Consider the following 16,647-nt stretch of genomic DNA (forward strand, 5'->3'; position numbering starts at 1 on the left):
CTACTTTAATATGAGTCTTATACTAATCATTAAACAAAACTTATAACATGATTTTTTATTAAAACTAAAACTTTTCAAACTCTTTTCATTAGTTTTTCTTAAAAGATATACGTTCTACATTGGTAAAGTGACTGACGCAATCCACAGCTATAAACTAAATCAAATATCTGGTAGTTAAACTTGAGGATCGCTAATTTTATTTTGATAAATAAACATATACGGAGGACTATGAATTTCATTTTCTTATATCCATCTTTCAATATGAATATGGAATAGCAACAGCTTTGAGAGGATTTTTTCTATGTACGGTTAAACCAGGAGATTCAGTCATGTCTAAATCCTCCACACTTGCTCCGCTAGGCAATTCCCAATCGTAATTGTACACAACACTTGCTAAGGCAATCTCATTAATTGCCATGGCAAAATGAATTCCAGGGCAGATCCTCCTACCAGCTCCGAACGGAATCAACTGAAAGTTAGTCCCCTTATAATCTATCTCGCTATTCAAGAACCTTTCTGGCTCGAAATCTTCTGGTTTGTCATAGACCTTGGGATCCCTTCCAATGTGCCATGCGTTGATGATGACTTGTGTCTTGGCTTTGATGTTGTAACCATTTATTTCCACGTCTTGGGTCGACAACCTGGGCAATAGTAATGGAAGTGGTGGATGTAATCGAAGAGTTTCCTTTATCACCGCCTTCAAGTAGGGCATTTCGACCAAATCATCCTCCGTGAGTACGTCTGTTTTGCTTCCGACTATTCCCCTTACTTCTTTCTGCAATTTGTTCATGACCCTTGGATGCCTTAAAAGCTCAGTCATTGCCCACTCTAGGAATGTAGATGATGTATCCGTACCAGCAGCAAACATATCCTACAAGAATGAAATGTGTTCATTAAGACATAAGCCTCTAACTTCTAAAGTTGAGAGAGAGAGAGAGAGAGAGAGAGAGAGAGAGAGAGAGAGAGAGAGAGAGAGAAAGAGAGAGAGGGTTACCAAGATGAGAGCTTTTACAGTAGCTATATCAATAGGAAAACCAGCCAAGTTTTCTTTCTGAACTGCAAGCAAAACTTTGACAAAATCATTCCGGTCATCATCTTCACTCTTTGAACTACAGTTCATATGCTCTTGAATAACTCCACCTATAAAGTCATCAAACTGCTTAGCCACCTTGTCTACCTTGGCCACCAAACCATTGACATGGCGCAACCAAGAAAGCCACGGGATATAGTCCCCGATGTCGATAATTCCCAATAATTCTATGGACTCCCTTAAAAGCTCTGTAAACATCCTCCCATCTTCTCCACCATTGTGCGTCCTCCCCAGCGCCACTCTACATACCACATCATTAGCAAGCCTTACAAACATTTCGCTTAAATTCAGAAGCGATGATGACGAATGCTTTATCTTGCTGATCATGGATTTGGTTTCCTCTTCTCTCACTGAGCGAAAAGACCGAACTCTTTTGTTGGTCAAAAGATTTAAGACGCATATACTTTTTACCTGCCTCCAGTACGCACCATAAGGAGCAAATGCAACGTCTTTGTGGTTGTACAGAAGCTTCTCAACGATGGTGGACTTGGGACGATTAGAAAATGTGTGGTCATGGGTTTTCATGATCTCACGGGCAGCCTCAGCTGAAGATACAACTAGGACTGGGACTCTTCCAAAGTGGAGAAGCATGAGAGGGCCATGGCGTTGAGATAAGGCTTGAAAGGAGCGGTAAGGGTACAACCCTACTTGGTGCAAGTTCCCAATGATTGGGAGCTTTGGTGGGGAAGGTGGTGAAGGGGTCTTGTTGGTGGTTGTAGCGGAGGAGTACCATCTGTAAAGGAGGATGAGGAAAATGGCCAGCGGAGTGAAGAACAAAGGTTGCAAAAAAGAGGAGGTTTCACTCACCAGCATCATAGTTCTTACTTCTTCCCTATCTTGGAAAAGAAAATGTGTGTTGTGCGGTCTTCGTTTCTGTGTTTATATAAGGTAAGTTCATCCCAGTATACAATGTAAAGGGTGAGGACGTGGCACTCTTTTAGCTTCATATCCTTTCATTATTTCTCATGTGTTCTGAATTTTGAAGCCAACTACGTGCTAACACGAATTAAGTGACGTGGAGCATATGTGGCTATTGGGCTTTACACATGGGGCAATCTACTCTGATACCATGAAGAAAGTTGAGGTTCTACCATAAAACCAATTGGCAATATCAATGTTTTATAAGTCCTTGCAAGGTTTCTCCTTTCATCGCTGTTGGATTATTTTACTTTTATATCCTCACATGTGTTGAGAACGAATCTCACCTTGATCAGATGAGAGACTTTATGGGCTTATAAATAAATTGGTCTCCTTTTATTGGATGAAACTTTTTTACCTTCACATCTTCACACAGTTCAGAATGAATCCCATGTTAATAGAAGAAGAAACTTTGAACATGCGTAGACTTATAAATAAATCAAGTTATTCCCAATATTACCAAATAATTTCATAGTGAAACTTCAACTTTCTTTATAAAAATCACCCATGATTCTATAAGGCAAAAACAAATACTAATTGCTAAAGAAGCTTACATGTTATAAATAGGGAAAAGTTAGAGACATAACATTTACCAGGGACAGAAGAGAAGTGGGTGCTAGATTTGGGATATGCAACGGTTATGACGGGCAGGTACCGCGGTTATTTACCCATAATTGTTTATGTTTATACCTGCATAACTGTTTACCTGTTGGATAATTGCATAAATGGTTATACCCATACCCATAACCGTTTATAAACGATTAAGCATACCCATAACCGTGTAACCATTTAATCATAACCGTTTACCCATTTAACCATAACCATTTACTCAATTTTGAATTTATCCTTTTTTTTCCCCATTTACACATTTTTTCACCCGCCCACATGGTTTTTTTTTTCCTAACAACTTGAAAATTACAAAAGAAAATTTTGTCATAATTTTCGATTTCTGGCAATTAAACACCGTTATAAGTCCATTTTAGCATGCATTTCCCTATTTTAATCATTTAAGTTCTCATACAATTCCAATAATTGAAATAATAGTTTATGAACGATATTTTTCTACTACACCTAAGTAGGTCTTTAATTATAATCTATATGATTACAAGCTTCTAAAAACAAAAAGTAGTCATTATCTTGAATACTAGATGATTCAAAGCTCCAAAATATTCCGAAACTAAACACTTTCGAATACTAATGTTTTAGCACATTCAATCACAAAGTCTCATCGACTCGTTGTCGCCAAAAGAGGCCTATAAAAGAAATGTATAAATTGAATGTATAAATTGAATTAGTATCCCATTAAGGAACATCGACATCAATTGGCATGAATCTAACAGAGGTAAGTGACTGCAGAAGGTTTACATTGTACACTTAGTTATCAGAAAAAAATGAAAAAAGAAAGGCAAACAAAAGCAAACAAAAACGGAGTACCAAATCAATTGAGTTAGTATCACCATTCATCAATATGCATAAACAGAATGTTTACATTTCATGATTTTTCACACACCCATATGCATAAATTGAATTAGAATCACCAATAATAGGTTGAAATCCCCGGTAAGGTTTTTATCGAGGCTCATTATGCACACTATCCTCAGTAAAAAAAAAATAAAAAAAATAAACTTCAAAGTAAAAAACAAAAATAAATAAGTAAATAGATACTCGTTATAACTGCGAGTATTAACCATAACCGATTGATATCCGTTATAACCACGGGTGATACCCATAATCGTCCATTTAAATTTCACAGATAAACGGTTATACCCATAACCGTTTGTTTGTCTAAATAGTTACTCATAACCGTAACCGTGAATTTTAAATAGGCAGGCAACTGCGGTTACTTAAACCCAAGGGTATTTTGCCTATCCCTATGCTAGATATCGCACTATTTAGTTTCGTAACTATAACACAAAAGATTGCAGGAATGAGGAAATGAGGGATACTGATATTATTGCCTTGCTTCTTTTCTTAGCTGTGTGTTGCAATTACACACGAAATACTCTTTATATAAGGTTACATCTACGACAAAGTACAATATAAAGTGATTGCTTCTTTGAAAATCTTCGCATAATAACAAACTACTACGCTAGCATTTTTCAAAACTTAAGATAAAAACAAATACATTACTATCCTAAAGTCTTCTCATGTGGGCTTTCATCCCACTACTTTTACAACATTACATACATATTTGGAAGTCTTCTTGTTCATACAAATTGCTTCGTGGTACATATGACAAGCTAAAACATAAAAGTTCTTGGTCTCAAATAGGCCACGTGTAAGAGGAGATGGTCCACGTAATCTGAGCTTTGATTGAAAAGACAGCCAATATGGAGAGGCACACGTAAAAGAGGATGATTCTCTATCATCCTAATCTCTTTACTCTTCCATGCTCTTTTATTGGAACGGTTATGATTAAGTACGTCAACATCTTATATTAATTTTTTTATAAAAATAATAAGATAAAAATTAATGTGTGAGATAAGAGGATAGAAGGGGAAGAGAATAGAAGAGTAGAGAATTCTCCTCCCCATATAAAACTTAACGGACTCAATTTTTTCTTCAGCGTATCCATATTTCTGAGCTTTTTGGATGGTACTAGGCACGGATAAATCTATTAGGATGCATTTGTTGAATCAGTAAGATCAAAACCTAAATATATTCTTCACATTGTACACAAACACACAGCAAATAATATGATTATGTTAATTGAATGCCAGCATAAGTATGTATCGACCAGATCAGAATTACGAATTTGCTTTTACCATATAACCAGCATAGATATGTTATCAGAAAAAATACTTCAAAGATTTATTTCAACATCAAAATCAATGAATTCACAGAGACTTTTATGCTTCAAAAATTCATATCAGGAAAAAAAAAAAAAAAAAAAAAAACCCTTCAAAGATCAAAGAAACAAATGACAAGATGAAAATTTCCCAAATCTCAAGGAAATTTCCCAAAATATGAAGGAAAATTACTGAAATTCAGCGCAAAAAAACAGAAATGGAAGATATTCCGAAAATCCAACCCCAATTAGAGTTGTAAATTTCAAATGAAGCAAAATCTAGGGTTTAAGATGGCAATCCAATACACTAACCCATCAAATGAAAATTAACCCAACAACAATTCAACAGAGATCGACATGAAAGACGAGAAAACCCAAATGAATTTAGAAATCAGAAAGCTAGGACACCCAAATCCAAGGCAAACTTGTTCGTCTTCTTTTCCTTCAACTGCTAGGACTCCGATTTCACGACACGGCAGAAAGCACCAAACGAAGACCATCTCCAGCAAGACAGGTCCGTTGTCGATTGTTTATATGTTGGCCGACTAGCAGGCAATCCATGACCCTATAATCAGTTGGGATACAACGAACCCCTCCAATGAAGAGAGAGATTGAAGCCCGATGAAATCAATATAACATCTGTGTGGCGAGAAGCGCATGCTAAATTCTACAACAGATTGAAGTAGGAGAAAAGCATAGAATGCAGACCTCAGCTGCGCATGCCAAATATCTCTTCCGGAGGATCGTACACATGCTGTTCGGGAAACAGCTCCTCAAAGTCTTGCTCGACTCTGTTTCTACAAAGGGGGTGTGGCAGAAGTCCCTTCAACAAAATCCGGAATGGCAGCTCCTCCGGCGGATCTGGAGACTGCTTCATGTCCTCACAGATGTTCATTGCATCTGCAGGACAACCAGAGTTCAAAAAACCCCTGATAACTTCCGTATATGTTTGAGAATCAGGAAACAGATCCTCCTTTTTCATGAAGGAAAAACCCCTGATAACTTCCGTCGCATAACATCCTGCATTTTCTTAGATCTTGCTAATGCAATAATTAAGTCCTTATACAGATAGACATCCGGTTTGTACCAGTCTTGCTTTCGAATAACATTAAATACCTGAAAATTCACCGAGTCGCTTGTAATTCCAATAAACAAAGACATATGTTCATTGCATACGTAGTTAAACAGAAATAAAGATGTGCAGTCTAGAAGGAATTCATTCCAAATAATGGTCTAAATGTACTCTGATAAACAAGCCTGCAAAACCACAGCATACCTGTAATGTGGTTCGGCATTTAACACAGGAAACAATGAATAAGGAAAACACCATTGTGTATTTGAAGAGTTGGGTTTCAACCTGACCTCATGAAGGAAATAATAAATCCGCAATTCAAAATCAAACTAGTCTGGTTTCTCCTAGATTCAAATGGGAAATATGGCAGTGAGTGTTGATATGAGAATTCAACATTTCACCATTACTAGCTATTTCAAAACCCAAAGAGCTGTCCTCGCACCCATAACTACAAGTGAAAAAATGCTCGTCTTGAGCCAAAGATGGATTCGTCCATGACAACCACGGCACTCCGATTGCGCTTTACCATACACCATGAACCTGCACTACTAAGAGGAAGACCCAGAAACTCTTACACTAAAGCTAAGCATTGCTTCTAATACTGTTAAACATATTGACAAAGCATTACTGAAGGTGCCTAAGATCACACATTGAGTCAGGCATTCAACCAAATACATAGCGTGCAACCCACGGAGCCCCATTTCGCAACGACTGTAAACTAACAACACATAAGTGGATTCACACAGCACAACTTCAACACCCAAAGTACAAAAATTTCAGAACAACCCAGAATATCTGGTAGTTAAACTTGAGGATCGCCAATTTTATTTTGATAACAAACATATACGGAGGACTATGAATTTCATTTTCTTATATCCATCTTTCAAGATGAATATGGAATAGCAACAGCTTTGAGAGGATTTTTTAAATGTACGGTTAAACCAGTAGATTCAGTCATGTCTAAATCCTCCACACTTGCTCCGCTAGGCAATTCCCAATCGTACTTGTGCACAACACTTGCCAAGGCAATCTCATTAATTGCCATGGCAAACTGAATTCCAGGGCACATCCTCCTACCAGCTCCGAAGGGAATCAACTGAAAGTCAGTCCCTTTATAATTTATCTCGCTATTCAAGAACCTTTCTGGCTCGAAATCTTCTGGTTTGTCATAGACCTTGGGATCCCTTCCAATGTGCCATGCGTTGATGATGACTTGTGTCTTGGCTTTGATGTTGTAACCATTTATTTCCACGTCTTGGGTCGACAACCTGGGCACTAGTAATGGAAGTGGTGGATGTAATCGAAGAGTTTCCTTTATCACCGCCTTCAAGTAGTGCATTTCGACCAAATCATCCTCCGTGAGTACGTCTGTTTTGCTTCCGACTATTCCCCTTACTTCTTTCTGCAATTTGTTCATGACCCTTGGATGCCTTAAAAGCTCAGTCATTGCCCACTCTAGGAATGCAAAGGATGTATCCGTACCAGCAGCAAACATATCCTACAAGAATGAAATGTGTTGACTAAGACATTAGCCTCTAACTTATAAAGTAGGTAGAGAGAGAGAGAGAGAGAGAGAGAGAGAGAGAGAGAGAGAGAGAGAGAGAGAGGGTTACCAGGATGAGAGCTTTTATAGTAACTGTATCAATAGGAATACCAGACAAGTTTTCTTTCTGAACTGCAAGCAAAACGTCGACAAAATCATTCTTCTCATCATCTTCACTCTTTGAACTACATCTCATATGCTCTTGAATAACTCCAACTACGAAGTCATCAAACTGCTTAGCTACCTTGTCTACCTTGGCCACCAAACCATTTACATGGCGCAACCAAGAAAGCCACGGGATATAGTCCCCGATGTCGATAATTCCCAATAATTCTATAAACTCCCCCAAAAGCTCCGTAAACATCCTCCCACCTTCTCCACCATTGTGCGTCCTTCCCAGAGCCACTCTACATACGACATCATTAGTAAGCCTGACAAACATTTCGCTTAAATTCTGAAGTGATGATGACGATTGCTTTATATTTCTGATCATGGATATGGTTTCCTCTTCTCTCACCGAGCGAAAAGACCGAACTCTTTTGTTGGTCAAAAGATTTAAGACGCATATACTTTTTACCTGCCTCCAGTACTCACCATAAGGAGCAAATGTAACGTCGTTGTAGTTGTACAGAAGCTTCTCAACGATGATGGACTTGGGACGGTTAGAAAATGTGATGTCATGGGCTTTCATGATCTCACGGGCAGCCTCAGCTGAGGATACAACTAGGACTGGGACACTTCCAAAGTGAAGAAGCATGAGGGGGCCATGGCGTTGAGACAAGGCTTGAAAAGAGCGATGAGGGTGCAACCCTACTTGGTGCAAGTTCCCAATGATTGGGAGCTTCGGTGGAGAAGGTGGTGAAGGGGTTTTGTTGGTGGTTGTAGCGGAGGAGTACCATCTGTATAGGAGAATGAGGAAAATGGCTAGCAGAGTGAAGGCCAAAGGTTGCAAAACAGAGGTTTCACTCACCAGCATCATAGTTCTTCCTCTACCCTATCCAGGAAAAGAAAATGTACGTCGTGTGGTCTTCGTTTCTGTGTTTATAGAAGGTAGGGTCATCCCTGTATACAATGTATAGAGCGAGCATGTGATACTCCTTTACCTTCGTATCTTTCCATTTTCTTTTATCTGTGACGAATTTTCAAGTTAAGTTCGTGCTGACACGAATTAAGTGACGTAGAGCATGTGTGGCTGTTGGACTTTACACATGAGGCAACTTACTCTGATACTATAAAGAAAGTTAAGGTTCCACCATAAAACCAATTGGTAATATAAGAAGTAACCCAATCTCTTATAAGTCCTTGCAAGGTTTCTCTTTTCATAGTTGTTGAATTATTTTACCTTCAGATCCTCACACGCGTTGAGAATGAATCTCATCTTGATCAGATGAGGGACTTTATGGGCTTATAAATAAATTGATCTCTTTTTATTGGGTTAAACATTTTTACCTTTACATCCTCACATACGTTAAGAATAAATCTCACGTTCATAGAAGAAGAAACCTTAAACTTGCATGAATTTATAAATAAGTTAAGCTATTCTTAATATTACCAATATTAATTTCATGGTTCAACTTTCTTCATAAAAATCACCCATGACTCTATAAGGAAAAGAAAAAAAAACTAATTGCTAAAGAAGCTTACATATATATTTGGAAGTTTTGAAACGATATCTGTAAGCTTTTTCTTGTTCATACATATTGCTTCATGTACATATGACGAGCTAAAACATAAAAGTTTTGGTCTCAAATAGACCACGTGTAAGAGGAGATGGTCACATTATCTGCAGCTTTGATTGAAAAGACGACGAATTTGGGGAGCCACATAAAACTTAACGGACTCAATTTTTTCTCAAACATATCCATATTTTTGAGCTTTTTGGGTGGTGCTAGGCACCGATAGATCTATTAGGATGCATTTGTGTGCGGATCCAAAATTACACAATTGGTCCGAACGATCGAAATTGTTAAGTGAACGAAATTCTAAACCATTAGGTGACTACGTCAAGATAATTTTAATTATTATTATGGAATAATATTATGATTTTTATCATAATAATTATCTCTTAATAATATGTTGAATTATCGAAAACACATTTGGGTGATAAAGTCATTATGATACAATACCATGTGGTTTAATACTGCTGCAATTTCGTGGAAAGATAGCATGACTGTCATGAAAGGAGTTAGGGTATGGCAGGATGATTATCAAGTTTGGCGACTAATCAGATAATGAAGGAGGCTGCATGCAACGGCATATTCCAGTAAATGGGTGATAAAATTTGCATGGATTGCGTGTAAGAGCAGTTCCACCGTGGGCAATAGCCGGGTGGACTGGCTCTCAAACAGTGCCAGAAGCCCGAGCAACTTGGTCCATTGTGTGCTGGCGATGGAGCCCAAGCGGGTCCGAGGGAGAGGCCTGGTATGAGTTGCCAGCCCGAAGGGCATGTGACGCAAGGCTGACGTCAGCCATCATCTCCTCTGCATTTCTCGAACTCTTCCGGGTACTATTCGATTCGAGGAGGGAGAGAAAGAGAGTCAAACCTCGTCCTTCAGCATGTGGATGAGGGTCGTCTTGCCGGAATTGTCGAGGCCCAGAAACAGAATCTTGGCCTCCTGCCACAACCCGAGGAAGGTGAGGACGCCATAGAACCAGTCGAACAGAAACATGGCAGTGGCGGCGGCTGATTTTTCGCCGGGAGCAGATCGATCGGCGGGGTTGTGAGGGAAGTAGGAAAAAACCCACAAGGAATCGGAGTGGGAGAGGTCGAATCATAGGGGGGTTTTGATTTGTTGTCATCCTCTTTCTCTCCCTCTGCATTTCTGGGGAAACAAAAACTGACCGGGTTTGGTTGCTTTTGGATGTGAAAAGAAGAAGAAAAATAATGGTGCATCGGCACCATGTGAAAAGAAGAAAAAAAAAATAAAAAAAAAAGATTTTGGAATGGTGTGCTGCACCTTGTGAAAAGAAAAAGTAAAAATAATAAAAATAATTTTTTAATAGAAAATGGTATAATGAGATCGATTAAAAATCCTATCCGATATTATAAATCAAATTATTTTGTATTATTTAAAAAAAAACTAATATTTTATTGTCTATTGCCAGGACTATTCAAGTGCAACGTTGAAGATGCAAAAGACAGCTACTGTTCATTAAGGGCAGTTACTGTTCACTGGGTGGATTAAATAGTGAATAGCCTGAGGGGAGGGCTCTCATGCTAGAGTTTCTCTAAGTTAGAAGAAAGCATGTGGCATGCATGGCTGCACTCAGTAAGATCTGGGGCTAATTAAAAAGAAAATAATGGTCTTGGATAATGATGACAAGCCTAGGTAGGCTAGGATGTGATGATAAGAACTTTTTATTTGGATAGGCTTTTATGAGGTTTGGAAAATCACGAACATCTATATAAAGGATATGCCTTGGTCTCTGACGCGGATTAATTTCGATTTTGCGAAATAGAGTTGCAATTGGACTACAAAATTATCTGGCCGTGCCAAGCAAGTACATCAGCCTTATAAATACAAAGGCAGTAGCAACGAGAAGGACCTCTTCAAGTCAACACACAAAATACCCTGTGCAAACCTCTCAAACGTCTTGAGATTTTTTTATTTTCTTTTTCCGCCAACACACTTTCAGTTTGGATAAACAGCACTGTGAAGGCAACCGGTGACATCTTCAGTTTGTATAAACAGCACCGTGCATGCAACCGGTGGCATCTTCAGTTTTAGATAAACAACATTGTTGCCGCAGAATCAGCCGTTCCTGTAGCACCTTCAGTTTGGATAAACAACATTACGTCGAGATCGACTGGTTATCTATCCAAGTCTCGGTCGAGAAGGATTTTCGAATCCTTATTGGCAGATGTCATCTCATCAGCCATCTCGGCAAAGTGAGGTGTTACAGATTACTACATTCGGCACATTGAAAGCCGAATTTGATATTGAACTTCGCAGAACTAGCCGCCTTCTCTTCAAGCTCTAGAACTCGAAGGCCGAGGCGTATTCCTTCCTCGGTTGCAATCGCAAGATCAAGAAGTCAGCAGCACGCTCAATGAAACATCAACACATTTTACTCATCAGTCGAGCTTAGCCGACGAGTTGGCACCCCCCGCATACAATTGAAGGACGTAACTAGCTTATTAATTACTCAGCATGCGCGCCACGTAGGCCTGGTAGTTTTTAGGATCAACAGTTTGTTAAACCGAATTATTTTAGAATAGATTAACTTCAGGAACTAAATTGTCTAAATTAAGCTGAATTAATTTAGTAAAGCGTTTGATGCAGTGTCAGACTAAGAAGCAGGATAATAAAAATTAGTAAAAAATGGACTTGACCAATCACAACAAAGGAATTTCATATAACAACATGGTATATCGAGACTAACAAAATATACGATTCGAAATTCGATGTGGAGTAGGCTCCACATCTAATCTCTATTTAAAAAATAAAAAAAAAATCTTTTTGTATAAAGAACCTGCATATGTATGTATTGATCAAATCGAAACCTAAATATATTTTTCACATTGTAGACAAACACACAGCAAATAATATGATTATGTTAATTGAATGCTAGCATAAGTATGTATCTATCAGATCAGAATTACAAATTTGCTCTTACCAAAAAAGCAACATAAGTATGTTAAAAATCCTTCAAAGATTTATTTCAACATCAAAATCAATGAATTCACACAAACTATTATGCTTCAAAGATTCAAATCAGCATCATATCAGGAAATAAAAATAATTAAAAATAAAAAATAAAAAACCTTGAAAGATCAAAGAAATCAATGACAAGATGAAAATTTCCCAAATCTGAAGGAAATTTCCCAAAATATGTCGGAATTTCACTGAAATTCAACACGAAAAAAAGGAAATGGAAGATATTCCGAAAACCCAACCCCAATGACAGTTGTAAATTTCAAATGAAGCAAAATCTAAGAGAGAAGTATTCAATTAGGATTTTAAGGGATTTTAATTCTTTTAATGAAATTTAGAGATATTTAATCAGAATTTTAAGTGATTCTTTAAAATTCAATGTGTATTCAGTTATAATTTTAATATGGTTAATTAAAATATTTCAGGTATATTCAATTAGAATTTTAAAGAAGTTTATAATATTTCAGGTGTATTCAATTAGAATTTGATTTTAAAGAATTTTTTTTTTTTTGTCATTGATTTTAAAGAATTTGAAAAAATTAAGAAATTAGAGGGAATTAGAGAGATTTTGTAGTGTATTTTAAGTATCCACAAATCTCATATATTCCCATAAAATTTCAAGAGAATTTGATCAAATTTTTAACACGAATCTCACCTTTATCAAATAAGGATGGGCTTATAAATAAATTGATCTCCTTTTATTGGGTTGAACTTTTTTACCTTTACATCCTCACACACATTGAGAATGAATCCCACGTTAATAGAAGAAGAAACCTTGAACTTGCGTGGACTTATAAATAAGTTAAGCTACTCTTAATATTATCAATTAATTTCATAATTCAACTTTCTTTATAAAAATCACCCATGATTCTCACCTTGATCAGATGAGGGACTTTATAGACTTAGAAATAAATTAGTCTCTTTTATTGGGTGGAACATTTTTACCTTCACATCCTTACATATGTTGAGAATGAATTTCACGTTAATAGAAGGAGAAACAATCTTACGCACGTTGAGAACGAGTCTCACGTTAATAAAAGGAGAAACCTTAGACTAGCGTGGACTTATAAATAAGTTAAGTTACTTTTAATATTATTAATTAATTTTATAGTGAAATTTTATTTTTTTATTTTTATTTTATAAAGATCACCCATGATTCGTTCTATGAGGAGAAAAAAAAATAAAAATAAAAATAAACTAATTGCTAAAGAAGCTGACATATATATTTGGAAGTTTTCAAACGATATGTAAGCCTATTCTTGTTCATACAAATTGCTTCATAGTACATACGACGATTTAAAACATAAAAGTTCTTGGTCTCAAATAGGCCACGTGTAAGAGGTGGTCACATAATATGCAGCATTGAATGAAAAGACAGCCAATATGGGGAGCCACATAAAACTTAACGGACTCAATTTTTTCTTGAGAAAATTAGAATTAGATGTTTCATTTTAGATTTTGATAGACTAAATATTTTTTTTGAGTTTTTAATTAAACTTTGAAACATTTAATGAAGATACTCAAACTTGAACTACTTCAGATTAATTAAAATTAATTTATATTTAAATATCTACTATATATTTTAAATAATTTCAACTATATTTAAGTTTAAAATTCAAACTTTTCAAATCTAAATGTACACTCACATCAAATTAAAACGTAGCAGCATTAAATGAAAACATACCAACGTCATAGACCTTGGGATCCCTTCCAATGTGCCATGCGTTGATGATGACTTGTGTCTTGGCCTTGATGTTGTAACCATTTATTTCCACGTCTTGGGTCGACAACCTGGGCACTAGTAATGGAAGTGGTGTATGTAATCGAAGAGTTTCCTTTATCACCGCCTTCAAGTAGTGCATTTCGACCAAATCATCCTCCGTGAGTACGTCTGTTTTGCTTCCGACTATTCCCCTTACTTCTTTCTGCAATTTGTTCATTACCCTTGGATGCCTTAAAAGCTCAGTCATTGCCCACTCTAGGAATGCAAAGGATGTATCCGTACCAGCAGCAAACATATCCTACAAGAATGAAATGTGTTGACTAAGACATTAGCCTCTAACTTATAAAGTAGGTAGAGAGAGAGAGAGAGAGAGAGAGAGAGAGAGAGAGAGGGTTACCAGGATGAGAGCTTTTATAGTAACTGTATCAATAGGAATACCAGACAAGTTTTCTTTCTGAACTGCAAGCAAAACATCGACAAAATCATTCTTGTCATCATCTCCTCCCACCTTCTCCACCATCTTGTCATCAAGTGATGATGACGATTGCTTTATATTTCTGATCATGAATATGGTTTCCTCTTCTCTCACTGATCGAAAAGACCGAACTCTTTTGTTGGTCAAAAGATTTAAGACGCATATACTTTTTACCTGCTTCCAGTACTCACCATAAGGAGCAAATGTAACGTGGTTGTAGTTGTACAGAAGCTTCTCAACGATGGTGGACTTGGGACGGTTAGAAAATGTGAGGTCATGGGCTTTCATGATCTCACGGGCAGCCTCAGCTGAGGATACAACTAGGACTGGGACACTTCCTAAGTGAAGAAGCATGAGGGGGCCCATGGCGTTGAGATAAGGCTTGAAACGAGCGATGAGGGTGCAACCCTACTTGGTGCAAGTTCCCAATGATTGGGAGCTTCGGTGGAGAAGGTGGTGAAGGGGTTTTGTTGGTGGTTGTAGAGGAGGAGTACCATCTGTATAGGAGGATGAGGAAAATGGCCAGCAGAGTGAAGGCCAAAGGTTGCAAAAAAGAGGTTTCACTCACCAGCATCGTAGTTCTTCCTCTACCCTATCTAGGAAAAGAAAATGTATGTCGTGTGGTCTTCGTTTTTGTGTTTATAAAAGGTAGGGTCATCCCAGTATACAATGTAAAGAGTGAGCATGTGACTCTTTTACCTTCATATTTTTCCATTCTTTTTTATATATGACAAATTTTCAAGTCAAGTACGTGCTAACACGAATTCAGTGACGTAAAACATGTGTGGTTGTTGAACTTTACACATAGGGCAACTTACTCTGATACTGTGAAAAAAGTTAAGGTTCCATCATAAAACAAATTGGTAATATGAGAAGTAGCCCAACCTTTTATAAGTCTTTGCAAGGTTTCTCATTTCACAGTTGTTGAATTATTTTACCTTCATATCCTCGTACAATGAATCTCACCTTGATCAAATGAGGGAGTTTAGGGCTTATAAATAAATTGATCTCTTTTTATTGGGTTGAACTTTTTTACCTTCATATTATTACACACGTTGAGAATGAATTCCACATTAATAGAAGAAAAAACCTTAAATTTGCATGAATTATAAATAAGTTAAGCTACTCACAATATTACCAATTAATTTCATGATTCAACTTTCTTTCTAAAAATCACCCATGATTCTATAAGGAAAAAAAAAAAACTAATTGCTGAAGCTGACATATATTTTTGGAAGTTTTCAAACGATATCTGTAAGCTTTTTCTTGTTCATACAAATTGTTTCTTGTACATATGACGAGCTAAAACATAAAAGTTTTTGGTCTCAAAAAGGCCACGTGTAAGAGGAGATGGTCACATAATCTGCAGCTTTGATTGAAAAGACGACCAATTTGGGGAGCCACATAAAACTTAAAGGACTCAATTTTTTCTTAAACATATCCATATTTCTGAGCTTTTTGGGTGGTATTAGGCGCTGATAGATCTATCAGGATGCGTTTGCTATACCGAATTATTTTAGAATAGATTAACTTTAGAAACTAAATTGTTTAAGTTAAACTGGATTGATTTAGTAAAGCGTTTAATGTAGTGTCAGACTAAGAAGCAGGATAATAAAAATTAGTAAAAAATGGACTTGAACAATCACAACAAAGAAATTTCATACAACAACATGGTATATCGAGACTAACAAAATATACGATTTGAAATTCGATGTGGAGTGAGCTCTATATCTAATCTCTATTTTTTTTAAAAAATATCTTTTTATATAAAGAGCCTGCATATGTATGTATCGGTCAGATCGAAACCTAAACATATTTTTCACATTGTACACAAACAAACAGCAAATAATATGATTATGTTAATTGAATGCCAGCATAAGTATGTATCTACCATATCAGAAGTACAAATTTCCTCTTACCAAAAAAGCAGCATAAGTATGTTAAAAATCCTTCTAAGATTTCTTTCAACATCAAAATCAATGAATTCACACAAACTATTATGCTTCAAAGATTCAAATCAGCATCATATCAGGAAATAAAACTAATAAAAAAAAAATTAAAAAAAAAACCTTCAAAGATCAAAGAAACCAATGACAAGATGAAACTTTCCCAAATCTAAAGGAAATTTCCCAAAATATGACAAAAATTCATTGAAATTCAACACGAAAAAAGGGAAACGGAAGATATTCCGAAAGTCCAACCCCAATTAGAGTTGTAAATTTCAAATGAAGCAAAATCTAAGAGAGAAGTATTCAATTAAGATTTTAAGGGATTTTAATTCCTTTAATGAAATCTAGGGGTATTTAATTAGGATTTTAAGTGATTATTTAAAATTCAATTTGTATTCAATTAAAATTTTAATATAGTTAATTAAAATATTCCA

General features: G+C 36.5%; 2 protein-coding genes and 2 pseudogenes across 2 annotated transcripts; all 4 read right to left on the reverse strand.

Annotated features, from left to right (window-relative positions):
• Positions 1 to 168: 168 nt before the first annotated feature.
• On the reverse strand, positions 169 to 2,753 carry LOC103941703 (cytochrome P450 736A117-like). Its single transcript, XM_048564347.1, has 3 exons — positions 2,715 to 2,753; positions 995 to 1,963; positions 169 to 871 (listed from the first exon to the last, which is right to left on the reverse strand). The coding sequence occupies exons 1-3, from the start codon at positions 2,751 to 2,753 to the stop codon at positions 257 to 259; spliced, it is 1,623 nt and encodes a 540-aa protein (XP_048420304.1). The 3' UTR covers positions 169 to 256.
• Positions 2,754 to 4,929: 2,176 nt separating this feature from the next.
• Positions 4,930 to 6,514, reverse strand: LOC125468522 (annotated as a pseudogene).
• A 150-nt stretch (positions 6,515 to 6,664) lies between these two features.
• On the reverse strand, positions 6,665 to 8,419 carry LOC103941696 (cytochrome P450 736A117-like). Its single transcript, XM_009351897.3, has 2 exons — positions 7,482 to 8,419; positions 6,665 to 7,366 (listed from the first exon to the last, which is right to left on the reverse strand). Exons 1-2 carry the CDS (start codon positions 8,388 to 8,390, stop codon positions 6,752 to 6,754), a joined length of 1,524 nt encoding a protein of 507 aa, XP_009350172.3. The 5' UTR covers positions 8,391 to 8,419; the 3' UTR covers positions 6,665 to 6,751.
• Positions 8,310 to 16,556, reverse strand: LOC108866807 (annotated as a pseudogene).
• Positions 16,557 to 16,647: the final 91 nt, after the last annotated feature.

This window comes from the organism of the source record quoted next, unplaced genomic scaffold (assembly GCF_019419815.1).
Source record: "Pyrus x bretschneideri cultivar Hongxiangsu unplaced genomic scaffold, Pyrus_bretschneideri_v1 Contig39, whole genome shotgun sequence".
Lineage (NCBI taxonomy): Eukaryota > Viridiplantae > Streptophyta > Magnoliopsida > Rosales > Rosaceae > Pyrus > Pyrus x bretschneideri.